Raw genomic sequence first — 27,355 nt, 5'->3', positions numbered from 1 at the left:
TATCGTAAGTGGCATTTATTTTAATTACAATCATTAATTGCTAGTATATGGAAATACAACTGATTATTTTATGTTGACCTTGAATCTTGTGACCTCGTTAAACTTAATTTTTATTTCTAGTTAACCCAAATAGATGCTAACCAATTTTATTGATTATTTTCAAAGAAATAGATTTGATATTCTCTATCATTTGTCCGTTTTCAATTTCCATGATTTCTGTCTTATCTTTATTATTTCCTTTTTCTGCTAGCAGGTCAATAGCAGCCATTTTTCTGACAGTAATTTAGTCCCCCTACTGACACATAAATCTTTTGGGGATTTCACCCAGTGCCCCAGATTACCTGAGGACTCCTCATGCCAACTGGTGGGAACAGAAGTAATCTTAGGCTTCGGTGAAAGTGAAAGGGGCTTCCCTTGTGGCTCAGCTGGTAAAGAATTTGCCTGCCGTGCGGGAGACGTGGGTTTGATCCCTGGGTTGGGAAGATGGGCTCTACAGGTGCAACGCGTCGGATACGACTGAGCGACTTTTACTTTCACTTTGTGAGCTCCAGGAAGTTATCTGCCTACTGACCTCCAATACCTCTTTCCCTGGCTTTGGAGAGTTCCTTCTTACACCTGTGCCAATTAGCATTCAGTCAAGCGTTTGGGGAGACCCCTCTGCAGACCTCCTAAGCCCACCGTCTGTGCCGCTCCTGCCCTGCTTCAGTCCCGCAAACTCTGGTCTCTTTCACCTCAGGGCTGTCAGCTTGTGTGTGGCTTTCCTATTTATACTCCGTGACCCAGAAACTTCTCCCAGGCAATAGCATACCTCATCTATTCGGGGCAATAGTATAGCTCATCTGTTTGTTTTTTTGACCTTTTAGAGATTACAGTCCTGCATTACCTATTTTACATTTTCTGGAAAACACTGTTTTGTATTCGTGTGTGTGTGTGTATGGGTGTGTATGAGAGAGAGAGGGAGTGAGAAGAGAAAGAGCAGGATCCCTTCATGGACAAAAGCTAAGTCAACCTGTAAAAGAGTTTTTTCACAAAAACATCCCAGCGTTTTAGTATTGGCACTGTTTCAGGTCTTATCACAATATAAAACATTTATTGGAAGGGTGTAATCAATAGGTTACATTAACATAGACAAATATTTGGATTCCTATTTGGTCTGACTTTGAAATTATTCCTGAGTGTATATGCTTGAGTATACCATTCAGCTATCATCCAGAATTACTTTTGGTTTATTATTAGTGTAGCATATTATTTGAAGTTATTGTTAATTGTTATAATCCAAAGGATAATCATACCTGGCATTCCTTACTGAGACTTGTGGCAGTGGACATACATAAAGGTAAAATAAACAGTTTTAATATATTATTTGCTTTTCAGAAGGAAGCCTTATAATTCAGAATCGGTGAGAGGTTATTTCTTTTTGATCCAGATCTCAATAAGATTCTCCATAAAATAGTTGGTATGAATTGAAATAAATACAATTTAAAAGCAATCCATAGTAGTCATAATAAACTTTAAACCTGAATAAGCAGAGAAATTACATGACCATAATTCTGTGTCATAATGCTGCTGCTGCTGCTGCTAAGTCGCTTCAGTCTGTCCAACTCTGCGCAATCCCATGGATGGCAGCCCACCAGGCTCCCCCGTCCCTGGGATTCTCCAGGCAAGGTTGCCATTTCCTTCTCCAGTGCATGAAAGTGAAAAGTGAAAGTGAAGTCGCTCAGTCCTGCCGACTCTTAGCGACCCCATGGACTGCAACCCACCAGGCTCCTCCGTCCGTGGGATTTTCCAGGCAAGAGTACTGGAGTGGGTTGCCATTGCCTTCTCCGATCATAATGTTAGACTCCTTTAATTAATAAAATACTGGAATTTTACATTGTGAAAAATAAAAGATAGGAAACTAAAAGAATAAAAGGAAGAATTTAAAATTAAAAGAAAGTGAAGACTAAGAAAAAGGAGATCACTTCCTTCTAAAGTTTTTAGTGTATCTATAATTTATTTTACCATTAGATAGCCTATTATTTTATAAGAAAGAAAGAAAATTTATATTTATAGGAAAATATAAATTATATATGCATTATTTTCTTTAGCATTAGTATTGGTGAGGTATCCATGTATGTTTTTCTATAGAAATTTAAAATATTTTAACTTTCTGAAATCATAACATAAAATAAAATTTGAAATTATTATATTAAAAAATTCTGGGAGCACCATTACTTTCTCTTTCCATTCTCTATCATTTTTTATTATCTCTTTGCCAAAAATGTCAGTATAGAAAATAAGTCAACTACAGAAAATGAGAAAGAAATAATTGAGACAGGAGTAAAACAAGATAAATGAACAATTCCAAAGAAATATATTCAAAGCCACTTGAAAATAGCTTGAGGAAAGGATTAAAAATGGTCCATTAATTTATTGATAGTTAAGATTCTGTTGAGGTATTTTTCAGAAAGGGAATGAGGCCATCTAGCCCAGTAGAATTATTTTCCTTTTTTGTTTCACTTGAATAGAAGAGGCCCCATCCTGTATGATTCTGATATTCACCATTTCCATCTTCCCCTCTGGGCCAGAATTAGCGATCTAGTCAATCCCATCTTTAGCAGTTGTGAGAATGCTGTCTCAAAGTCACAAAGCTGTGAAGAAGCAGGACTGAAATAAAGCCTGCTTCTGTCTAAGTCTGTTTTGGCTGCTTTAACAGAATACCATAGACTGAGTGGCTTACAAACAACAGAAATTTATTTCTCACAGTCTGGAGCTAGCAAGTCTGAGATCAAGGTGCTGGCTAATTCAGTGTCTGAGGGCTGAATTCCAGGTTCATAGACACTATCTTCTTGCTGAACCCTCACATGGCAGAAATGGCAGAGGAGCTCTTTGAGGTCTCTTTTTTAAGGGCACTAATCCCATTCATAAGGGCTTCACTCTCATGATCCCATCACCTTCTAAAAGCTCTTCCTCCTTACCATCAGAATTTGGGGGTAACACAAACATTCCATAGCAGTTTTCACAGGCGTGACTTCTCTCCAGCCCAGGTGAACTTTGTTTCAGAAAGCATGAGATATCCATAGTTGAAAAGGAAATAAAAAATTGTTGCATCAATCAAGAAGAAAAGGAAGTCTTTATCTCTCTTGTTATATTCATTTCCTGTTCTATTACACCCTTTCCTCTTTTGTATTCATTCAACACTATGCCCCAAACAAGTTTTTACTCTGAAATATAGTGTGATTTTGGTATATATCATTAGTTGCAGAGAAAGTCTCTGAACTTCTTTGATTATTAACTTCAGTAAAACTTTCTTAGCATAGAACCCCAATATATACATTTATTTGTAAATTAGGTAATAAATCACTATACTTATGTGCTTTGCACACTTGACAAAAGTAGAAATATTTAAAGAACTATATACATAGATATAGATTCTAAGATTTTCTTCCCTTTCTGAAGAGAGTCCTGTCTTCCAGGTCAGAGATCACCAAGAATATGGTCATTATGGTCTACTGGTCCATCAAGCATGCATAGATACCTAACAGTGTACATGACCTTGACTTGAGCCCTTTGAGAACATTAGAGTTTATCACAAAAGAGGTGCTCAACCAAATTCCGTGTAACCCTTAGCATTCCAAAGTGTTAATAACTCAATTGTGTCCAACTCTTTGCGACCCCATGGACTGTATAGCCTGCCAGGCTCCTCTGTCCATGGAATTCTCCAGGCAAGAATACTGAAGTGGATTGCCATTCCCTTCTCCAGGGGATCTTCCCAACCCAGAGATTGAACCTGGATCTCCCGCATTGCAGGCAGATTCTTTACCCTCTGAGCCACTAGGGAAGCCCCTTAGTGTTCCAAATGTAGAGGCAAATTTAGAAATAAAATTGCCATTTGCACCAAATGTAGTAGTAAATGTACAAACATAGTAAATGTAGTAAAGACGATCATATTAAATAAACAAAATTCAAAACGAAGCAGTCATTGGCAGCATGTAATCTACATGCTAGATGTTATTCACTGGAGTAAATAGAAACCATTTACACATTCTTCAGAGTTACAGAAGCTTCACACTATGAATTCTCCTTGACATGGGCTTTTGGATACCTACCTAATGGAAGAGAACTCCTTTGTGAAGTTACAGCCTGGAGACATACTTATTTTGCGAGGGCAGACATTGTCATTCACTAAACCTGCTGTCCTGTTGCAGGGACTGTCTCACTCACAGGGCTTAACCAAATGCAGTTTTAATAATGTCCTTCCTATACCAAAGACCTAGGTCCATGCATGGCAGTGACTCTTAATAAACATTCCATTTCCCATCATTGACATTATTTTGAAAGAATCTACCAGAACTTTGAAAGTGTTAGTCATTCAGTTGTGTCCAGCTCTTTTTGACCCCATGCACTATAGCTCGCCAGGTTTTTCTCTCCATGGAATTCTCCAGGGGAGAATACTGGAGTGGATAGCCATTCCCTTCTCCAGGGGATCTTCCCAACTCAGGAATCAAACCCATGTCTCGTGCATTGGCAGGAAGATTCTTTTCCTTCTGAGCCAACTTTGAGTAGTCCTAAAAGGCTTAAGGAAGTTGCATCAGCCCATGAGAGTAACCATAAGACCAAAGCAGATTTATGTTACACTGGCTTGAACAAGAAGGTGTCCCCACTGTTAGATCAAAGCACACAGACCTAGAAACACTATGAAATTAAAAGATTTATTTGCAATAAGAAGATGACATTTATAAATTAGATAAAATCTGTAATACATTGCCAGAGTGGGATGATTTGCTTAGATGGAAAATACCAGAGACATACATAAGCCAGAATCTCTAGCTTGGTATACTGACTAGAATCCCTGCTCTCCAGGGATCTAGACGAGTTTGCAAAGCTTCCTCAGGTCAGAGGGCAGCTCCACCAATGGCTGAAACTAGTCCTTTATCATAAAAAGCAGGAGCTGAAAAGCAATCAGGGCATGATGTTGCTATTTTCACTGCTCTTAGAATTCCCAGCAGGATCTTGAAAAACACCAAATGACTTCTCGTATTCCCACTCCTCCCATCTGCTGAGCTGAGACCAACACTAATTATCACATACTGTATTCACCTCTTACAATTACAGGAGACTTGGATTATCTCAAATTTGTAGGAATATAACTTGAGGAGTTATTCTATAAACAATAAATTCTGAAAGGTACTTTTTTGTTGTGGAACATTTCTGATGGCCAGTAAGTGCAGATAGAAAACAGAAATAAAAATATAATTTTAAATTGGTTGTATATTAGAATGTGTTTGCACCATACCCATGGTATGTGGCCAAGTTTCTCCATAAGGACTTGAAATGGCCTTAAAATGAAATTTGGATTTAATGAGTTTTTAGAAATGAGGGGCCTAGTTGCCAGCCCTACTTTGGGCTATGGTAAAATCAGAAATTAAAGCCCACCTTGCTTGAAAACATTTAGCTGTGTCTCTCCTCTCCAGTAATCTCTCAGTAAAAGTTACATTATGGGAATTCCCTGGCAGTCCAGTGGTTAGGAATCCTCACTTCACCATAGGGAGCACAGGTTCCATTCCTGGGGAGGAAACTAAGATATCATATGCCATGCAGAGTGGCCAGAAAAGAAAAAAGCAACCTTTATGTTGGTAATTTTCCTTTTAAAAAAACATAAAAATCTTTTAGATAGTTTAGGTCATTCTACCTAATGGAACTTGTACTTAGCATAAGAAGTACTTTTTCTAAGAAGCAATGTATCAAAACTGGGAGTATTGCCCTGGAAAGAGAGTGCTGCAAAGCAGGAGAGTCATTTGGGAACACTTTGGAGATCTGAGCCGAGTGCCCCATCATTTGACAATATGTGTTGACTAGCTCTTGGTTCTCTTGACTGATTGACCTTGATGTTCCATAGGTGGCATCATCTCCAACATCTAAAACTCTGGCTTCTTCCTCCACACAGTGGGTCCAGTGGTGGTTTTAGTTGGATAAGATTATGGAGTTTTGATCCATAACTTAGCATCAACTGAGCCTAGATAGTTTTAATGAATCAGTATCATCACTATTATTTGTTTCTGACCATTAAAATTGATTGGGAGGCTAATGAGTTTTGGACACAGACAGCACTGGGTGTGAATCCTGGATCTGCCAGTTACTATCTGACCTTTCTCAAAACATTTCTCTCTGTGCTTCAGCTTCCTCATCAATAAAGAGGACAAAGTAACACTGATAGTAGTCTATATAACAGCAGTGGTCTATATACGTGGGTCTATAGCCAGTGCTAAGAGAGCCTGTGATACATCATAGGTACTCAGTACCCACTCCAGTGCTCTTGCCTGGAGAATCCCATGGATGGAGGAGCCTGGTGGGCTGCAGTCCATGGGGTCGCTAAGAGTCAGACACGACTGAGTGACTTCACTTTCACTTTTCACTTTCATGCATTGGAGAAGGAAATGGCAACTCACTCCAGTATTCTTGCCTGGAGAATCCCAGGGACAGAGGAGCCTGTTGGACAGCCGTCTATGGGGTCGCACAGAGTCGGACACGACTGACGTGACTTAGCAGCAGCAGTAAATACTATTTCCTCTCTCTCGCTCCCCCTTCCTTTCTGTGTTTGCGTAGAGAAGAACTTTGTGCCTTTGTAGTTGGTCTCTTTGCATGACTCAGACTATCAGTTGTTGATACCTGTGCTAGAAATGACTGTATGTCCCTGACTCTGTCATAGTTCTAGAAATTTAGATGAAGTCCGTGCCTAACAGGAGTGAGGAGTCCAGGCTACCTTTTCCTTCTCAGTGCTTCTTGGCACATGCTTCAATCATAGGACTAATCACACTATTTTGAAATCATTTGTGAGTCAGTGTGATTTTTTCCCTCCTGCAAGACAGAGCCAGGGTCCCATTTATCTTCAGCTTCCCCATACCTAGCACAGGGTGTGGTTCCCTGCTTATGCTGTGGTTGCTTCATGCTGCTCCTCTGCAAAAAGTGTCCACATAGACCTGTTCTGTTCCATCTGACCAGTAAACGAGTAAACTTGGTTCAAAGTGCCCAGGCTTCTTTGAAGGACACACACACACAGACTTTGGGTACTTCGTTTTAAAAGGGAACCAGATATTAGGCAGTCCAATTTTTGAGATTTTTATGGAGAATATTCCCTTGGGATTGTCTCCCACAGGCACAGAAGTCTACATGCCTCAGCAGTTGGTACTGATTCCTCATCTATGCCCAGCCCAGTGATAAAGTAAAGTGGTATCTACCAAGGAGCACATTCTCAGTTTGAAGAGCACTCTGGAAACAGTAAATTTAGGACACATGAGTTACTGATAAGCAGTAGTACTAATTAGTTGTAACTCGTGAGCACAACTACACTAATTTAATTCCCACCCTTTGTATAATTCAGTTGTCAAAGGTGATGGGAAAGAGGATACACACTACAGAAATTTGGAGATTCAGGATCAGCACGGGTTGAAAATGATTTCATGTACAAAAATAATTACAATAATAATTAGCATTTGCATCATGCCTTGTGATTTACTAAGTGCTTTTACAGCATCTTGTAATTTTGAAAAGTTATAAATTAGCTCTGAGATACTATCTGATGTCAGTATTAAGCCTCCATGCCAAAGGCTGAAAGTTTTAAGATTGGATTTAGGGAACAGTGAAAAAAAGACAGGATTATTAACGCATTGAAAGGCAGAAAATCAGCCAAACTCATTGGCAGAGAAATAGATTTACTTGGCATTTTAGAAACTCAAAAACATATCTTGTAAAAGAAGCAGTTGGCTCATATTTTGATTTCATGGTGCTTGGCACTATTTATTTTTTAAATTCTTTTGGGCAGAGTTTTTGATGTGCAATTACAATGATGAAGTTTGCTTAGTGGGAGCCAAAAGATTCACAAACCCAGGGGACATCTGATCCTTATTTAAGGGTAAAACCTAGAATTATCTGATGAAACCACTGGCTGTAAGTAGAAGCATAGTTAGAGGGGAAATACGAGGAGCTGATTAATATTTCGCTTTAAAACGCAGGTGTCTGTTTCCTAGAGGGAATCTAGATTGATCTGAAGAATGTTCGCTACAGCCCTAGCTCCTTCCCACAACCACAACTAAAGGCTGGACTTTCTGTCTCATAAACAGCCTAATGTAGAAACACACATGAGTTAATAAAACACAAATGTGAGTGAGAATTAGCCATGAAGATGGAAGACAGCCCCACCTGCCCACCCCTCCTCTCCCTCCGTCCCCTTTTCTGCCTCCTGCCCGGCCTTTCCTTCAAAACACGCAAGGGTACCCGGCCTGCCAGGGCAGGGGTACACGTTATTGCCTAGACCAACAGCCGAGCTCTGCCAAGTCAGGTTACTGGATCACACAGGAAGCCAAAATCATCTAGACAGCCACGAAGGCAGCCCGAGAGCTGCGCGCGGGTGTCGCTGGCTCACATGTAAGCCTTTCCAGATGTGGCAGCCGCGCGGGCCTGGCGCGGGGCCAGGCGGCCGCCTGCAGTCGGCGCTCCCCGGGCCGCGGCGCGAGCCCAGCGGCAATGCCAGGCTCTTGAGGGCGCGGGGCTCGCGCGCGGCTCGCTCGCCCCCGGGCCCGGCGCGCACGCACCCCGGCCGCCTCGCACGGCGACCGCCCGCCGCCGGGGAGGGACCGCCGCAGGAGCGAGCCCCGCGGGAGGGTTGCCGCGCCCGGGCTGCGCTGAAGTCCGCTGCGGCCGCGGCGGATGGGGGACCCCGAGGCCCACGTGATGGCGCGGCCCCTGAGAGCCCCTCTCCGGAGGTCCTTCAGTGATCACATCCGAGACTCCACGGCCAGAGCCCTTGATGTCATTTGGAAAAACACCCGAGACAGGCGGCTGGCAGGTGAGAGGCGAAGAGGGGCGGGCGAGGACGAGAGGTCTGAAAAGGAAAACAATTAAATATACAGGCACAGTTATTAACTCGGATCATGCATGAGCTCATCAGCGGGGTGAAGTTCATCACTGTCATGGAAAGGATTTCAGTCTCCCTTGTTCTGAGGTTTAGCTTTTCCGGAGTGATTTTTTTTTTTTTTTAACTCCAGTGCCTCTCTGGTTTCTGGTCTGATTATTTCTAGATAAGGTTTTATGAGAGGTTTTGTGGGTTGTGTTTTTTTTTTTTTTTTAACCTTGAAAACAAAAGCAAGGACCTTTCAAATGTCAGGAAATCAGTGGTGATGAACACCACCAGGCAAAAGCACCGAGGTCAGATGGGCCGGGGAGGGTCAGCTGTGGAGCTGGTCTGGTGAGGTGGCCTGGCCTATGCAGAGAGGGGCCTGGGAGGCTGTGTGGCAGGGCAGTCATCTATGCAGCCCAGTGAAAGCCTGCTGGTATTTCCTCTGGCAGCCTGGGGCTGCTCTGAGTTCCAAGAGGGTGTCAGATATGCTGGAGGCAGGCGTTTGAAATATAATAAAACAAATACAGTGTGCAGTTCAAACGTTCTAGGCTTCATGTGACAGAGACAGAATGGCAGACTGTTTGAAAGGGTATGTTAAGGAGAAGGGAACCTCTGCCTGATTGTGGTGGTAAGAATATTCATAAATTGATTTAAAAAATAGCTTCTCACAATAAAAAACAAAACCTCTCTGCATCCAGGGAAGACGCACCAATAGTGTTTAATGGTGCCTTCTTGTTTGCTCTCTAAGTCTGTATACTTCTGCTGTTTGCATGGATGGGTCAAAGATTGTTTTCTTAACCTTCTTGGTTAATCCAATTGTTTTTCCATAGAGTGAATGAAGTTCTCAATGGTTAAAAACATTGGATGTGGCCTCCAAGTGTCAATCCAGGTTTCTGTGCTATGTGTTCTTGATAAAAGGCCCTTTGACTTTGACCTGATTGTCCTGACATGACTTGAAGAGGTGAAAGTTAAGGTTTGTGATTGTGATAAAGCAGATTAAGAAGATAACCTGCCAGTTACTTATCATTGTAGGCTGTAAATTTGTCTCAAATGCCCACGAAAATCTTTCTCTCTGTTAAACTACATAATGCTGCTCAGGACTGGAAAAGAGTAAACAATGTCAAGTCTACCATAAGGTAGTGAAGAAAGAGTAAACCATTTTAAATTTAATAATTGTATTGTGGCTTTAGAGTAAAATATGATACCTTGAAGAAATCCAACTTTATAGTAAGATTTTTTTAAAGTAGATTTAAGTAATAACAATTTCCAGTTGGCCAAAAGAAGTTTAAGACATAAGATATGGGAGTGTAAAATTCATGACTCTGTTGATTGGCTCTTTAAAAAAATGGTTGCTTCACTGTTGCTTTTCTTGACAAATCCTTTGTCCCAAGTGGAAAGATTTCACAAATCATGCCTTATTAAAAATAACACAAAAATATTTTATTGTAGCTTGGTGCTCTAATTTGAAACTAGAGGTTGATTCATACAGTCTTGCTTCCCAGACCTCCTCTTGTATTTTCATAAATGAAGAGCTTTTCACAGCTGTTGGTCTCTTAGAATGAGAATATTATCCCTAGAAAGTTATTGTCTCTGCTTTGTCATTTGTCTGTTATATATTAATGGTCTGTATGGAGCCCAAAATATAGCACCTCATGAAGACCTCGTGGAGAAAAATAGTTACTTTTTACATGTGATAAAAACTAAACATTTCCCCAGCTCTAACAGCAAGTGGGACTTTAGCTTTAGGTCTACTGAAGGAAGAAATTCTTTATATTGTAAGGGTTCTCTAAGACAAATATGAACCTCTTTGGTAATTTACACAGTGGAATAGCCAGATATGATACTTGAATAAGAACGGACTTTGGCTACCATAGCTGACTGCAATTGCTGGGGACTTGGACTCTTTCTGTGTCCTCTCTCCTGCTTGGCTCATAGCTCAGTCAAGTGGAGACCTATTTGGTGCACATCCAGACCTCAGGACACTTCTATGCTTTCCCTCAAACGTCTCCTCTGCACCCCCCTCCCACTGGCCAAAGGCTAAATATTAGCTGTTAATTATCCACAAAAAGCCACTTCTCTAAACATCAAATCCAGTCTTTATTCTACATCACATTACTTTGCCCTCTCTTGCAGAATGGAGGGCAGTAGAAAATCCAAACCGCCCACTTCTCTTATGTTGTGAAGTTAATGAGGTGACGGGTGAAATGTGTTTGGAAGCCTCTGGAGGGAAATAACTTCTGTTAATAGTACCTGGAATGTTATTTCCATGATGGTCGTTACCTTGATGACTTTCACCAGGTTTCTCAAACACTAATCTGAGATTTCAGTTTCTTTCAGAGGTTTCCCCTGACTGGAGCGTTTGGCTGTGGGACAGAGTTTTAAGTTTCCTTGTTAGGTATCTTCTCTCTCAATTAATGTAGGTCTCTGTTTTTCTCTCTCTCACACACATACGCGCATGCACGCACACGCGCGCACGCGCACACACACACACACACACACACACACACACGCACTACATAACTTAGAAGCTCCTAGTTCTTCTACTCCAAATGGTGTTATATACGCAAACCATCATTTACCTCTCCTTGCCTTAAACTCTCTTATGTATAAAACACATTCCATCTGTTATTTTTAAGGATCCACAGCCTTACATAAACGAAAGACAGAACTGTTGCTGGCTGCTAGTGAAAGACCGACAGGTCGTGAGGAGGGACAGAACAGACTGTCTTAATTGTATCCTCCTTTATATGTAATTGCTGGTTCTGCACAACCACAGCCCATGGGGCTTCTCTTACTCCCGTCCCCTCTGCAACCGTTATTCTCAGTCTCTCTTCTTTCCTAAAAGCATAGGACGGCATTGTGTTTTCAGGGAACTAGAACTTTGAGGTTAACAGTGAGTGACAGATGGGGCTGACAGCCCTTCTCTGGACAAATTGTGCATCGGTCTTACGTGTGTGTTGTGTCCTAGCCACTCTTCCCCTTGGGCTCAGGGACATCTTGGCTCTGGGGAGCATTTCATTCCTGAAAAACCTGTTGCCCCTTAATCCTTTCATGTAGGACCTCACATTTTTGTGCCAGTGGATCTCTTTAGCATTCTGGTGAAACCTCTGAACTCACTTCTCAGAATAATATTTTTAATATATAAATAAAATGTATAGAATTATAGCAGAAACCAATTAGAATGAAATATAGGGATCAAGGTGTTCAAACCCAAAATTTGTGATATGGCACTATAACATGAATGAATCAGGCTTCTCTGTCCATGGGATTCAATATAGGGAATTAAATATAAATTTGATGTTTTTAAAAGATGTGGGTGTGCAGTTTGTTACTGCAGCCATAATTAATAGCATTAAATTGAACAGCCATCCTTAATTCGTTTCCTTGTCACCAACCATCATAGAGAGGAAATCCTGGGCAACAACATCCGTATCTAGGTGGCAACATGCAGATCTTCAGCTTTCCTGTTTAGTGGCTGAATGGGGCCAGCAGCGTCCCATGAACATCTGTGGACAGAACTGCAGTCGTGTGTGATCTGGAGTGGATGTGACATCTGTCATAACTATCGAGGAAGGATGAGTGTAAATGATATTTTGTGATAACTCTAATGTGGTTTGGAAGAGTCTCACTTCCACTGGTGATGAAGTCACAAGGACACTAGTACCACTGTGTGTGGAATGGTGTCAATTTTTCAACATTCATAATTCAAAAAAATGCTACATCTCAATTACGTTTAGTGACAATAAAAATGTTATTTTTCCTCCTCCAAGCTCATGGACACCTTGAATTCTCTCCATAGACCCTAAATTAAAAATGCCTGCTTAATGCTTACCATGGCTTTCAGATACTTTCAGTCAAAAATTCTTATTGCCTGAAATGCTAGACTATCGTACATGAGATGGCTGGAATCCTTTGATGTATATTTCACAAAGATCCACTAACAAGTTTAAACTGATGCACCAACAGGACACCCTCTAAGGAAATTAAAAAAAAATTAAGATGAGGAAGACACAGAGAGACTGAAAGTAAGGCAAAATCCAGAGGACATATGCAAAGTATCTTTCATCAATTTGGAAAGTGGACTGAAGAAATTAACCAAAAAGCAATAAAATGTTAGCTCTTATTTAACCTGTAATAAGATAAGAACAGGGCTTCCCTGGTAGCTCAGTTGGTAAAGAATCCACCTGCAATGCAAGAGACCCGAGTTCGATTCCTGGGTTGGAAAGATCCCCTGGAGGAGGGCATGGCAACCCGCTCCATTATTCTTTCCTGCAGAATCCCAAGGACAGAGGAGCCTGGCAGGCTACAGTCCATGGGGTTGCAAAGAGCCGGACACAACTGAGCAACTAAGCACACACACACAAAATAAGAACAATTTCTATAGTGTAAGACATACTGATTTTTAAAAGTATTCAATCTATTCTTTTAGGGAAAAAAACCTAAATACTCCAACCTGTTATGAACACATGTCACTAGTTCAGTGGCTAAACATTAAAGAGAGGAGGAACCGAATTGCCTATGAAGAAATTAAGAAAATTTAGACCAGTCTCAGTGAGATCCCAGGGACGGTGGAGCCTGGTGGGCTGCCGTCTATGGGGTCGCACAGAGTCGGACATGACTGAAGCTACTTAGCAGCAGCAGCAGTGAGATTCAATAGGCATAGAATAAATGCTTCAGATATCTATGTTAGGTTAGAGCCCCACTCCCCAACCCAGGGGATACTTTGTTGGATGTTCAGCATCTTCTATCTTTTGGGAAGTAGATTTTTACATTTCAGCTGACCAAGTCTCCACTTCACCAGTAAAAAAGAATGCTTGACACACGGTGCAGTATATTGGCTCTGAATTTGGTAGGGCATCAAGAATTCTGGCCCATCTCCCATGACAGGCAACCACAAACACTGACTCCTGTGAACTGTTTTCTACTCATTGGTTCACCGTGAAAAGCAAGTAAGGGCAAATAGAATGTCTTTTAACCAGGAGTGATGTATGCCTCAAACTATGCAGGCTCCTCCAGTAAACAAAGACTTCTCTAGAAGAATGCAGCACTATAGAACATTTCAAAGGGCCTGAGAGACAACCATTAATAGTGCTTCATGAGACACGGTCACCTTCTGAAGGGTGGATATGAGCGTGTATTAAATTAGATATTACTATTTCAGTTTAAAAAAAAAAAGAAGCATTCTGATGTTGAGACCAACTTGAATGAGAGGAAACATACAGTTACTGAGCGAGCTGGCTGTGCTATCAGACTGCCTGGGTAACTTTGGGCAAGTCTGTTCCTCACCAATTTAAAAAGGGATGAAAATAGTATCTATGCCATAAATTGTTTTAAGGATCATGTGAGTTAGTACGCAAAGTCCTCAGAAAGTCATTGGCATAAGTAAACCCTCTGTCAGCTTTTGGTTGGTATAACTTCCCGTTTCCTTGAGCTCTACTTGCAAGGAAGCTTCACCCCTATAGGGTGACAGCTCAACTTTTGCCTAAGTCTTTTGGGCAAAAGTAGTTCATCGTCCTAAGGAAATGAAAAGAAAATGTAACATTTGAATGGAACATGGGATGTACTTCTGTACCTGTGGTGCAAAACAAAGAAGACTCGAACGAAGGTGACTTTTACGGAAGCTGGGTTGAAATCCAAAAAGAATTGATTAGAGAATAACTGTTTTCACACACTAGTCTTTGCATATGAGTTTGTCAGGCTAGATATATTATACAATATCTGAGAGTCTTCCCAAACGAGTTGGAACCTGCTTTGAAAATTGCTAGATAGTTGGAGCCAAACATGGGAAAGAGCAGCAGCACCAGCAGGCGAGATCCAAGCACGTGGGCCAGCTCTGAAGTAGGAAAAAGTATGCTCAACATCAAGGCTGCCACTTGAAAGGGCTAGTTCTCACGCCTCCCTTTCTGGAGCGAAACTTCTGTAACTTTCTTCACCTAAAATAGTATGTCTCTCCAGAAAAGAATGGCATAAGATAGTATGTATGAACAGTCAGCATAGTTTGCCAAAGGTCATTATAATTACAATTATGAGATGTGTTCAAAGTCAGGGGCTTAATAGAAGGGTTATATTTGTGACTTCCCTGGTGGCTTCCCTGATGGCTCCATCTGTAAAGAGTCTGCCTGCAGTTCAGGAAACCTTGATTTGATCCCTCGGTTGGAAAGATTTCCTGGAGAAGGGAATGGCTACCCACTCCAGTATTCTTGCCTGGAGAATTCCATGGGCAGAGGAGCCTGGTGGGCTGTAGTCCATGGAGTTGCAAAGAGTCGGACACAACTGAGTGACTGTTTCATATTAGTGACAGGTCTGCCTAAGCATCAGAGTCTGTATCATGAAACCAAAACTGGATTTAAAAGAACATTCCACTGGACGAGCTCTATTCTAGAGGAATGATTAAGGAGTAGATTGAAGTCAAGCTTGCCTTTTATGTGTTTTTCAATTTCTTGTTCCTGTCACTTAATAATAATAGGCCATTCTTGAAGAAAGAAGATATGCTGTTCACAAGGCATGTGTTGGGGCTATTTACTTGTAATGATGATGTGTTCATATTGATCCTTCTGTGCTCTTCCCACATTGCTTGTGAACAACCACTGATATTTTTGAATCATTTTCCTGGAATTATTGATGAAGACCTAACCATGGAAAAAAACAAAGTTACTCATCCCTTTAAAAATCAAACTAGCAACTACAGGACTACTGTTATATTCCTCAGGCAATCGTCAAAGACAAAGAAGCTAGTATGAACTAATTTTTTTGTAATATGAACTAAATATGGCACCCAGCCTGAGGTGGTTATTATCATTGGATGCATTCTTTATGACAAATAATATAATAACAATAACTAAGTTGTCATTTGAGTGTTTACCAAGTGCTTTAATCTTAAAAATGATCCTGAGAGGTATGTACTACTATTTTTATTCCCATTTAAGCTAGGGTATTTTTGGCAGTACCTTAAAAATCCATTAATGAATGTCCATGGACAAAAATCAGAAACATCCAAATATGCCATCATCATTAATTAATATCACAAATATGTATTGAGAATCTATCATATGTGAAATGTTGTGCTAAGCACCAGATAACTAACAAGACAGACACAGTCCTTAACCACCAGCCATGAACATCACATCTGAATTCTACCTTTGAATTTAAGAGGGACCTGGCATGGGCAACATGAACCCCATTTTCTTAAGGAAGAACCGTGCAGTGTCTCTTGACATTACTGCTAAATCACTTCAGTCGTGTCCGACTCTGTGCGACCCCATAGATGGCAGCCCACTAGGCTCCCCCATCCCTGGGATTCTCCAGGCAAGAACACTGGAGTGGGTTGCCATTTCCTTCTCCAATGCATGAAAGTGAAAAGTGAAAGTGAAGTCGCTCAGTGATATCCAACCCTCAGCGACCCCATGGACTGCAGCCTTCCAGGCTCCTCCGTCCATGGGATTTTCCAGGCAAGAGTACTAGAGTGGGGTGCCATTGCCTTCTCCGCTCTTGACATTGAGAGAGGTCTAAAACTCGTCACTGATTTGATCTTTAAACCAGTGACTCTCAAGGGGATGAGAAAAGACACACTTGGAAGGGGCAGTATTGGAAAGAGCACATGTAGTTTTTAAAGATACACATGATCCATTTATTGTTTCCATAGTGTAAACTGCATCTTCGAAAATGCTGAAGATAGAGAAATCATGCACAGGTGCGAGGGATGGAACATGAGCATAAAGGTTGAGAAACATCAGTTTAAACTGATCCGTGCATCCCAGTGAGCCCAACTCCTCTCATGAGCAGAGTAACCTATAAATGTAAATCAGTAAATCAGACCATCAGTGGACAACCCGATGGAGCAAGGGGAGACCCTCTCTGCAGAGGATCAGACAAATTAGTGCATCTTCCCTGATGAACTAGCCATTCTCTTCATGGAACAAAGACTCGATACCTCCAAAGTGCTATGAGATCATAGCTTTAACCATTTCTTTAAGATGAGATACTGACTTTTTTTACAAAGTTGAAATGTACTAACGTTAAAAATATGTCGCTATCTAAAACAGGGTGCTTTTGACTGATTCAGAATTCCGAATGAACTAAACTTGGAGATTGTGTTTTAAATGTTTTAGTTTATTGATGAGATTGATCTCAGATCTCAACATACATGGGCTATAGACTTAAAATTGATTTTTCTAAGTCTTTTGTTATTTCACAGAATTTCTCATGGAACCAAACTGGAAGTAAGGACATTTTTTCTTCCCATAATAACTTTAAAAGAGATATTCCTATTTTGGATTTTTAAAAGAAAAGAAAGATAATGGTGGATGAGTTATATTAAAATATGACATAATTATTACACCTCAAAAAATACAGCATAATTATTATATTCTAAATGTTTACCAGTCACCAAGGTTGTATCATACTCTGAACAGAAAAATACTTGTAATAGAATTTGAGGGTCAAGTATGTAATCATGGGGGCTTCCCTATTGGCTCAAACAGTAAAGAATCTGCCTGCAGTACGGGAGACCCAGGTTTGATCCCTGAATCGGGAAGATCCCCTGGAGAAGGGAATGGGCACCTGCTCCAGTATTCTTTCCTGGAGAATTCCATGGACAGAAGAGCCTGGTGGGCTACAGTTCATAGGATCACAAAGAGTCAGATACAATTGAACGACTAACACACACACACACACATAATCATAGTGAAGCAATTCTGTATTCTCGTATATATATAATGATCTCAAAAAATTCTAGTTCATTTCAGATCAGTAACGTTCTAGATTGCTTTCAGTAATTTGTAAATTAGAGAAACAATAATTTGAACATTAGTTATCTATCAATGCAGAGTTTAAATCAGTGAGAAAATTACCAAAGAAGGTATGACTTTGAATTAATACTGCTTTTAACAGCTTCCACATTTTAATTAGAGCATATTTTGAGTACTCAAAGTATGTTCACCTATCATGGCCTCATTTTCTCTTAGAAGTGACTTTGCTAATATATTCCAAAGAATCCAGTTGATTGTGGCATCTTAGTATTTCCAGGTAGAGAAGCCAAAGGATGAAAGAGAGCAAGAAAGTTTTTAAAGCTGAACATTTTGTTTTCAAATAAGGGGCCTTAGAGAAAACGTGAGATGTGGCTCAGATGCTGTACAACCAAGAAGGCAGACAGAGCATCCACTGAAGCAGAGGGTTTTTGCATTGCATGGGCATAACCTTGTACTAGCTACTAATCAGCTAATATTGATTGTGCACCGACTGTAATGCTGCTGCTGCTGCTGCTAAGTCACTTCAGTCGTGTCCGACTCTGTGCGACCCCATAGACGGCAGCCCACCAGGCTCCCCTGTCCCTGGGATTCTCCAGGCAAGAACACTGGAGTGGGTTGCCATTTCCTTCTTCAATGCATGAAAGTGAAAAGTGAAAGTGAAGTCGCTCAGTGATATCCGACCCTCAGCGACCCCATGGACTGCAACCTTCCAGGCTCCTCCATCCATGGGATTTTCCAGGCAAGAGTACTGGATTGGGGTGCCATTGCCTTCTCCAGACTGTAATGCTAGAAAATATACAGTGTAAATTAAAAACTGTCCCTAGACTTCCATAGAGTCTAGTTGGCAGGAAAAAAAGTAACCTATAGAGAAAACTAGCCTCTAGGGCATGGTTTGACAGATCCCATAAGGCACTTGCTGAGCCAATCAGTATCTGTCCTTCCCCCTTGCTTCCCTCCTTTTCTCTTCCCTCATTTCTTCTTTCCCTCCCTCTTTCCCTTTCTTCTTCCTCCCCTTCCTCCCTCTGTCTCTCTCCTGTCTACCTACAGTAGGAACTGACTACTGACCCAAGTACATTATAACAAAAGGACGTCCAGACTATTTCATTACTGGTTTTTCTGTACTTTGGTAGAGTCATGCTCATTTGTATCCCAATAAACATGATTTATAAGTGAAAATTTCTTTGAGATAACTAGCTTTTCAACTCATAAATTATCACTTTTCCATTATTGCACATGGAAATGAAAACATTTGAATCATTGCAGAGAAGAGCCTCTATGTCACTATGAGGATGTGACAGCAGTGATGTGTGTGTGTGTGTGTGTGTGTGTGCACACGCATGCGCACGTGTGCATGTGTGCTCGGAGGATGATAAATACAGGGGTTTCATATTGAAAATTTTTTTCACAATAGCATTTATATGTTCAGCCAGATAAGTTATACAGATGTTCCTCAACACTGGGGAAAAAACCTCACACTAGTAACTGAATGGATTCATCTGTTTGCTTCCTCCAAAGAATAAAAATAAGAACATAAAGTATCCCACCACAATTTTGCTCCAGTATAGGCTGGAAGCAGTAAGGTTTGCCCTTTTTTGAGATAGTCATTGACCACACCTTGCATTCAGTATAACACAAATGTATTCCCAGTCGAAACTTCAGTAAGGGCTTGAGAGTGGCAACCAAGAGGTGGAGAGAACAGAGGCTGTTTTTATGGTTTGCCGAGATATCCAGTCTCCTCTTTATGTGATTAGTAAAAATATCTTTGTGTTGAATTCAGTGTCAATTTTGATCCTGTACTGCAAGAATCTCCAATCAGTAAATTATTTCAGTCAAGAACTGAAACACTATTAATGAAAAACTAATTAACAACCTCTCGACAACAGAAATCACCAGGACATAGCAAAAAACACAGCATATTTTGCCGGCTGAAATCTTGCTTGGTCATCTGTAAGTATCCTGACACCACAAATCACTTTCCTCTCTGTGTCTCTTTAAGAGATTTATTATTAGTATGAACACATCTAGGCAGTTGTATACATACACACACGCGCACACAGCACACACACGTACATGCCTCAGGAAGCCAAGACTTCAGGGAGCCTCTCTTCAAAAACAGACTAAGGCTCTCTGATTTACAGGATGCTGCTGTAAAAGTCACAGCGTAGCATCTGGTTGTTGACAGCCTGGAGTAGGGGCAGAGATTCAGCTCCTTTAATGATGTCTAGACTTTGTTTTATCTTGTAGAATTTTGGTGACATATTTAGTTTTTTGCAGACAACTTTCAAATCACTGACTCAGCATTCGGTGTGGTTCCGTTTATCATGAGCCATCATCTCTAATCTGGTTTTGAATAGCAGGATGTTGTAGGTCCAGATTGAAGTGTGACCTCTGAATGTTTTCCATTCATGCTTGATTACTATATCCTAGAGGTCTAGACAGTGTTATTGGTTTCTCACCAACATAAACATCTGGCAAAAAAAAAAGAGAGCTAAACTGGATGAGTAAGGACATTCCTCATATACCTTTATGATATGCTATATTTAAAATAAAACTTTTGAAAATGAAGCCCATCTCAGGTTGTAAAGGATGCCATCACACATATTGTTTTTCACCTCAGATGAGTCAGTCTTTGGACTATAATTTTTCACCGATGAAAACAAGTTTGAGCATGTACTTTCAGACTGCAATAGGAACATCTCTCCTTTGTGCTATTACAAGAAGCTAGAATTTCATTTAGTGAATTCCAGCCAGATGAAACGAGCACATGCACACTGACTCATGTGTAGCTCTGGGTGAACAAATAAGATGATAAGCCAGTGGGGGCGGGAAGGGAGTGATAGGACCAAAGCCACAGCAAGGTGGGGATGAGCGTGGTACCAGGCCTCCTCAAGTCTTGGTTCATCTGGGTAGATTTTCTTACTCTAAGTGTTATTGATTGATAGGAACTCTGCAGAGGGCTTATTTAAGAGCCGGCACTCATTCCCAGGTGGCACAATGGTCAAGAATCTGCTTGCCAACGCAGGAGACCCAAGAGACTTGGGTTCATTTCCTGGGTCAGGAAGATCCTCTGGAGAAGGAAATGGCAACCTGAACCAGTATTCTTGCCTGGGGGATCCCATGGACAGAGGAGCTTGGCGGGCTGCAGTCCATGGGGTCACAAAGAGTCAGACACGACTGAACGACTGAGCACACACCAGAGTAGAATACTGTCCCACTCAGTTACAGGGAAAAACTGAGGCCCTTTCTTTTATGCTAGGGCTACAGACCACATGCAACCAAATGCCAGCAAAACCTGTGTGCAGCTGGGAGCACCAGGATGGAAAATGTAGAGGTGTGACAAGACAACCCAAGGAGTCTGCCTTATTTGTGTTCTTTGCATGCGGGTGGCCCCGATAGCAATAGGATGAGAACAGCACTGGAAATGTTACACGTAGGATACTGTGCATTTGTGAAAGGTACATTCAGGAATGAATCCCAATTTGTGTACAACATCTTATGTATAATATTAAGCTTCTTTCTTTCTTCTTTCCTTCTTTTTTTTTTTTTTTTTTTTGGCTAGGGTAAGAAAAGGAGAGAAAGATTTCTTTCAGTCTTTCAGTGATCCTTTGTATAAATTGATGACTTAGAACCCAGGCTGTATTTCCAGCCAGACAGAGCTCTTTGGTGCAGCATAATCTTTGCACAACTGAAGATAAACATGGAGGTTAAACCTCAGAAAAGTGATTTCAAAGTGCAGGCTGAAAATCTATTGTAAATGCCCCTTTGCCCTATTTAAGCCAATAATAACAGTTTGTGACCAGCCACACTGCACAAACCCCGAGGATTAGCCAAGTGTTAATAAGAGCCAAGTGTTAATAAGCTGGGAAATGGGAAAAAATAAACATTTAATATTTTTTAAAGAAAGAAAGGAAAATAAAAAGACGGCATCTGGAAAGGGCCTTAACAGGGAGGTAAAGGTAAACCCTGCTCGCTGATCACACCAGAATGAATGGGTCAAAACAGCGCACCCATCTTCTCAGCCACCGCCACACGCATTCCAGGTTCCCATTCTTGTGAGGTCAGTTCGCAGAAAATGTTTTTATTTCTGTGACCCTGAGCATGACTCCCACTTTGCCCATGAAGAATTCCCGGAGTGAACCTTCATGGCCTTTCATCCTCATTAATCCCCCTACCAACCCACACAGACCCTGACTCCAGCCGATTTTGTGACTGTCTGCTTTTTCTTTACCCAGTTTGCACTGAAAATGAGCTACAAGTGGAATTAGGTCAGAATTCATAATCTGTCTGGTGTGTGCTTACTCTCCTGTCCTTGTTCCATATTCTTGTCCCTATCTGGACTTAAAGTATTTTAACTGATTAATGAAACACCATGACATGAGCTATCCACTCTTCTTACATAGGAAGAGTGGATAGCTGCACTTACATAAAAGTGCATGCTTTTGAATCACAATAACTTATGTAACATCTCTGTTTTTTCTAAACAGAGTCTAGGAAAATGGCATTTTGTAATTTTTATTACAATGGAAAAAAGCTGACCCATACTTTGGACCCAGTGAGCTCTAAGGGTCAAAAGCCAAGTGCTTTTAATAACTTTTTAAGAGTAGATAATCCTTGCTCACTTTGAAGACTGAAGCATGTACTAATTGCTTTTGTAAAATGAAGGTGATGTTGCTTTAGCTAATGGTCCATGCAGTCTTACCCTGGGACACTTGATCACAGTGTCTCATGTGGCTTAAGTTGCTGTTTTCATAACATACTTGCTGTTTTTTTGATTCGATACAGTTCAGGTAACATTTGAAATCAGTACCTTTGCCTTCCAAAAATATTTTGTCCAAAAACATCTTTAGATATGTTATCAATTAACTAATGGCAAGATTATCATTATTAAGTGTTTGACATACACACAAAAAAACCCCATGTATCAACCACTAACTTAAGTAATAAAACATTAAAATTACTGTCTCAAAATTTTTAATTTAAAATTACTGTGTACCCCTCCTGAATCCCATTCCCTCCCATTTCCTCCCCAACTCCCCCTGACATTCTAGTCCTGAACTTGGGATTCAATCCTTCCCATAATGGTTTTGCACTCTTATTATATATATATAAGTAACCCAGAACAATGTTAATTATTGTTTTGTACATTTAAAATTTTTAAGTGGGACCATACTGCAGATATCATTCTGTAAGTCATCTTGCTCAGAATTATATTTTTGAATATATTTTTATAAATTAAGCTTTTTATTGATGTTTAGTTTTTGTTCAATATTATATGGGCTTCTCAGGTGGCACATGGTAAGGAATCCTCCTGCCACTGCAGGAGACTCAAGAGATGTGAGTTCGATTCCTGGGTGAGGAAGATCCCCTGGAGTAGGGAATGACCCCCCACTCCAGTATTCTTGCCTGGAAAGTTCCATGGAGGAGCCTGGTGGGCCACAGTCCATGGAGCTGCAAAGGGTCAGACTTGACTGAGCAACTGAGCACACGATATAGTGAGTCACAATTTTTAAAGGTGATACTTAGTTTATAGTTATTATAAAATTGTGACTGTATTCTGTGTTATACGATATACCCTTGAAGCTTATTTTATACTTAATAGTTTGTACATCTTGCTACCCTATCCCTTTATTTCGACTCTCCACTGGTAACTACTAGTTTGTTCTTCTTTTAGTCTGTTTTTTTGTTGTTGTTGTTATTTTCACTAGTTTGTTGTGCATTTTTTTATTCCATATATAAGTGATATCATAGTGTTTGTCTTTCTCTGTCTGACTTATTTCACTTAGCATAATACCTTCCAGGAGCATCCATGTTGTTTGCAAATGGCAACATTTCGTTCGTTCTTATGGCTGAATAGCTTCTTTATCCATTTATCTGTTGATGGACACTTAGGTTGCTTCCTCATCTTGACAATTATAAATAATGCTGCTATAAACACTGGGATGCCTGTATCTTTTTGAATTACTGTTTTTGTTCTTTTTTGATATATACCCAGGACTGGAATTAAGTCATATGGTATTTCTGTTTTCAGTGTTTTGAGAAACCTCCATATTCTTTTCCACAGTGGCTGTGCCAATTTACATTCCCACCAACTCTGTATGTAAGAGCTTCCTTTTCTCTACATCCTCACCAACATTTGTTATTTATGTTCTTTTTGATGATAGCTGTTCTGAAGGTGTGAAGTGATATCTCATTGTGATTTTGATTTGCGTTTCCCTGATGATTAGCAGTGTTGAGCATCTTTTCATGTGCCTGTTAGCTATCTACATTTCCTCTTTGGCACAATGTCTATTCAGGTATTCTACCTATTTTTTAATCATATTGCTTGGTTTTGGTTTTTGTTTTGATGTTGAATTGTATGAACTGTTTATTTATGTTGACTATTAATCCTTTATCACTCATATTATTTGCAAATATTTTCTCCCATTCAGTATGTTGTTTTTTGTTTTGTCGATGGTTTCCTTTGCTATGCAAAAGTTTTTGAGTTTAATTAGGTCCCCTTTATTTTTGCTTTTAGAGGCAGTTCCAAAAAAATACTGCTGAGATTTATGTCAAAAAAATATTCTGTATAGGTTTTCCTTGAGAATTATTTTATTCATGTTGAAACTTAAAAGATCATTTGTTCTTATTATTTATTTTATGAATATGCTGTATTTTACTTAGTCATCCTTCTGTTGAAAGGCATTTAGTTTGTTTTCAGTTATGCACTTTTTCAAGCATCTGCTATTAGGAATGAATACTATTGTTTATACCTCTCTGTACATATGTGTAGAAGTTTCTCTGTGACAGAGTAATTCTTGTAAGAATGGGATTTCTTAGTAAGTTATGCACATCTTATATGGCCAAACTGTTCAAACTGTGGTGGGTGTTCATGTATTGTTCACCCACCAATGATGTAGAAGAATACCCAATATCTCAATAGAAGAGAATTTTTCAAGTGCTGTAAAACTTGTAGAATATTTACTTTAAAAAAAAACACAAAAATATAAATAGTATAAGATATTAACAAAGTCAAATTTATATATATCCATATGTATGTATGAGTACATATAAATGTATGTGTTCTTATATATATAGTCATATACATATATACATTTTTATATGTATATCATATATAAGTATATCATGAAGGGTTTTTTAAGTTATTAATAGAATTAAGCAAAAATTAGATAAATAGGGTTGGAATGAAGCTTATAAATAATGAATAATATTTTTCATTTTAATTTTTTAATTAAAATGTAATTAAATATCTGCTTAAAGGTGATAATAAATGTCAAGTTCATTTATGCCTATTCGGGGTCTATATTTGGGTACAAATGTAGCTTAAGGGCTTCCCAGGTGGCTCAGTGGTAAAGAATCTGCCTACCAGTGCAGGAGACATGGGTTCAATCCCTGGGTCAGGAAGATCCCCTGGAGTAGGAAATGGCACCCCAGTCCAGTATTCTTGCCTGGAAAATTCCATGGAAAGTGGAGCCTAGTGGGCTACAGTCCATGGGGTCACAAAGAGTTGGATGTAACTGAGCGACTGCGCTGTTGCACTTGTGCAACTTAGGTAATGAGGACAGAACATGGAGGGAATCTATCCCAGAGCTAGAGGAAGCAGAAAGTGTGACTCAGAAATAATATTCTCACAATAACCTATATTAAGAAATACCTGCTGCCCCTGCTGCTGTCACTTCAGTCGTGTCCGACTCTGTGCGACCCCATAGACGGCAGCCCACGAGGCTCCCCCATCCCTGGGATTCTCCAGGCAAGAACACTGGAGTGGGTTGCCATTTCCTTCTCCAATGCTTGAAAGTGAAAAGTGAAAGTGAAGTCGCTCAGTCGTGTCCGACTCTTAGCGACCCCATGGACTGCAGCCCACCAGGCTCCTCCACCCATGGGATTTTCCAGGCAAGAGCACTGGAGTGGCTTGCCATTGCCTTTCCCAAAGAAATAGCTCCTCTTCACCAAAGTTAAAAAAAGATTCCCCTGAAGGCTTCCATGAGAACCAAGGGTTCCCTGGAATAAGTGTGAAAACCAGGCATAAGGGACAAACTTTTTTTTTTTTTTTTGCCATTCCATGCAGCATGTAGAATATTACTTCCCTGATGAGGGATCAAACCTGGGCCTCTTGTATTGGAAGCACAGAGTCCTAACCACTGGACTGCCAGGGAAGTCCCAGGGACAAATGTCACTGAAAAGCAAGTCTTTCCTCAAATGGTGGATAATTATCCTCAAATGGCAGAAGCATTAATTTTTCAAAAATAAGTGTAGATTTTATTTTTTTATTCTTCTCTGTTAAATGAGTAAAATAGCAATACTTTATTTAAAGATGTCTTTTGTAAGCAAAGCATCATGCTTTAGAATGATATGCCTGTTAAAAATCAATGTCTTTACCTCAACTTTTTCTCAGAGATATATAACTAAAGATGGTTATTCAGTTTGAAAATTGAGACTGCTGAGTAAGGGCACGGTGGCCTCTGCACATGCGTTTTCCCATCCGCCTAGCAGTCTTTCTTCTTTCTATATTGATAAGTTGGAAGCAGTGCACTGTGTGGTATTGTGAAGACCTCAGATGTGATTGCGGAAATGGGCTCCTCCGAGTTGCCTGGCAATATTGGTGAATTTACGGCTTCCTTAGTTAAATGATCTCTTTTCACTTTACTGTTGATCACAAGTCATTCTTTGAGAACATGAAGTCTGGATGGAAACAAGCCATGCTCTGTAAAACATATGCTGATTTTCTTATAATCACATAATTATTGATTTTCTTCCTAATTTTAATGCCTTTTATAATTTCTCATGGAATATGTTCCCCTCAAGCAATTCTGTTCAGTTCTTTCTGTTCTTCTCTTCAAAATATAAACCTTGTCTCTTCTTTTAAGTCTCCTATTTCAGTTAGAATGTCTCTAATATCCATCATTTTTATACTAAATTTACTTATTCAATGACAGTCACCATAAAAATGATTATTTTTAGCACTCATTATGTTAATTGACATTTAGAACGAACGCTGTTTCCCACACCAACTGTAGTGCCCGTACCCCAAAAAAGGACTCAACGAAAGAAATTGTAGCTAAAGTTTTTAAACTTTTTTTTTTTTCTTTAAACTCAGAAAGATGACAAGTTTCCTCAACTCCCTGACATTTACTTTTAGCTGGACCCCTGACATGCAGTGTGGTGCTCTGCTCAGAGCCTCTCTTGTAGTATTGTTTAATACTTACATAACACTATAAAGTGGGCTTCCCTGGTGGCTCAGATGGTAAAGAATCTGCCTGCCAGTGAAGACTTGGGCTCAATCTCTGGGTCAGGAAGATCCCCTGGAGAAGGGAATGCTACCCTCCCCAGTATTCTTGCCTAGAGAATCCATGGAGAGAAGAGCCTGGTAGCTACAGTCCACAGGGTTGCAAAAGTCAGACACGACTGAGCAACTGTGCACACACACATAAAGTAGATTCTGAAGTAGATTTATTAGCCCTGTTACATTTTTGTTTTACAAATGAGGAAATATGTCCAGACAGGTAAGTAACTGGCCAAAAATCACATAACATGTCCAAAATTGACAAGTTCTTCACTTTTCCGTAAAACTTACCTTTTCATCTCAGTTCATCATTAATTTCTCTCTTCCTTCATACCTCGCACTCCTTCCATCCACCAGTCTTGTCAGCTCTCCCAGCAAAACGCCTGGACGTTCTGACTGCCATCTTCAGAGCTGCCGCCCTGGGCCAAGCCACCATCACTCCAACCTGTGTTC

At 40.3% G+C, this 27,355-nt stretch overlaps 1 protein-coding gene across 6 annotated transcripts in view; it reads left to right on the top strand.

Annotated features, from left to right (window-relative positions):
* The window catches only part of DLC1 (DLC1 Rho GTPase activating protein), a 434,197-nt gene that overhangs the window by 242,882 nt on the left and 163,960 nt on the right, over nucleotides 1-27,355 (top strand). The window contains exon 1 of one of the 6 annotated variants that reach the window (XM_006075396.3): nucleotides 8,586-8,824. The exons of the other annotated variants lie outside the window; for them this stretch is intronic. Coding sequence (XP_006075458.2) covers nucleotides 8,686-8,824 — 139 coding nt within the window. The 5' untranslated portion in view covers nucleotides 8,586-8,685. Of the gene's footprint in view, nucleotides 1-8,585; nucleotides 8,825-27,355 lie in introns of those variants that run through there. 6 annotated transcript variants of the gene reach the window in all.

The sequence above is a fragment of the Bubalus bubalis genome, chromosome 1 (assembly GCF_019923935.1).
Source record: "Bubalus bubalis isolate 160015118507 breed Murrah chromosome 1, NDDB_SH_1, whole genome shotgun sequence".
Taxonomy (NCBI): domain Eukaryota; kingdom Metazoa; phylum Chordata; class Mammalia; order Artiodactyla; family Bovidae; genus Bubalus; species Bubalus bubalis.
The sequence above is the reverse complement of the archived record's forward strand: the minus strand, read 5'-3'. Positions and strand labels throughout refer to the sequence as shown.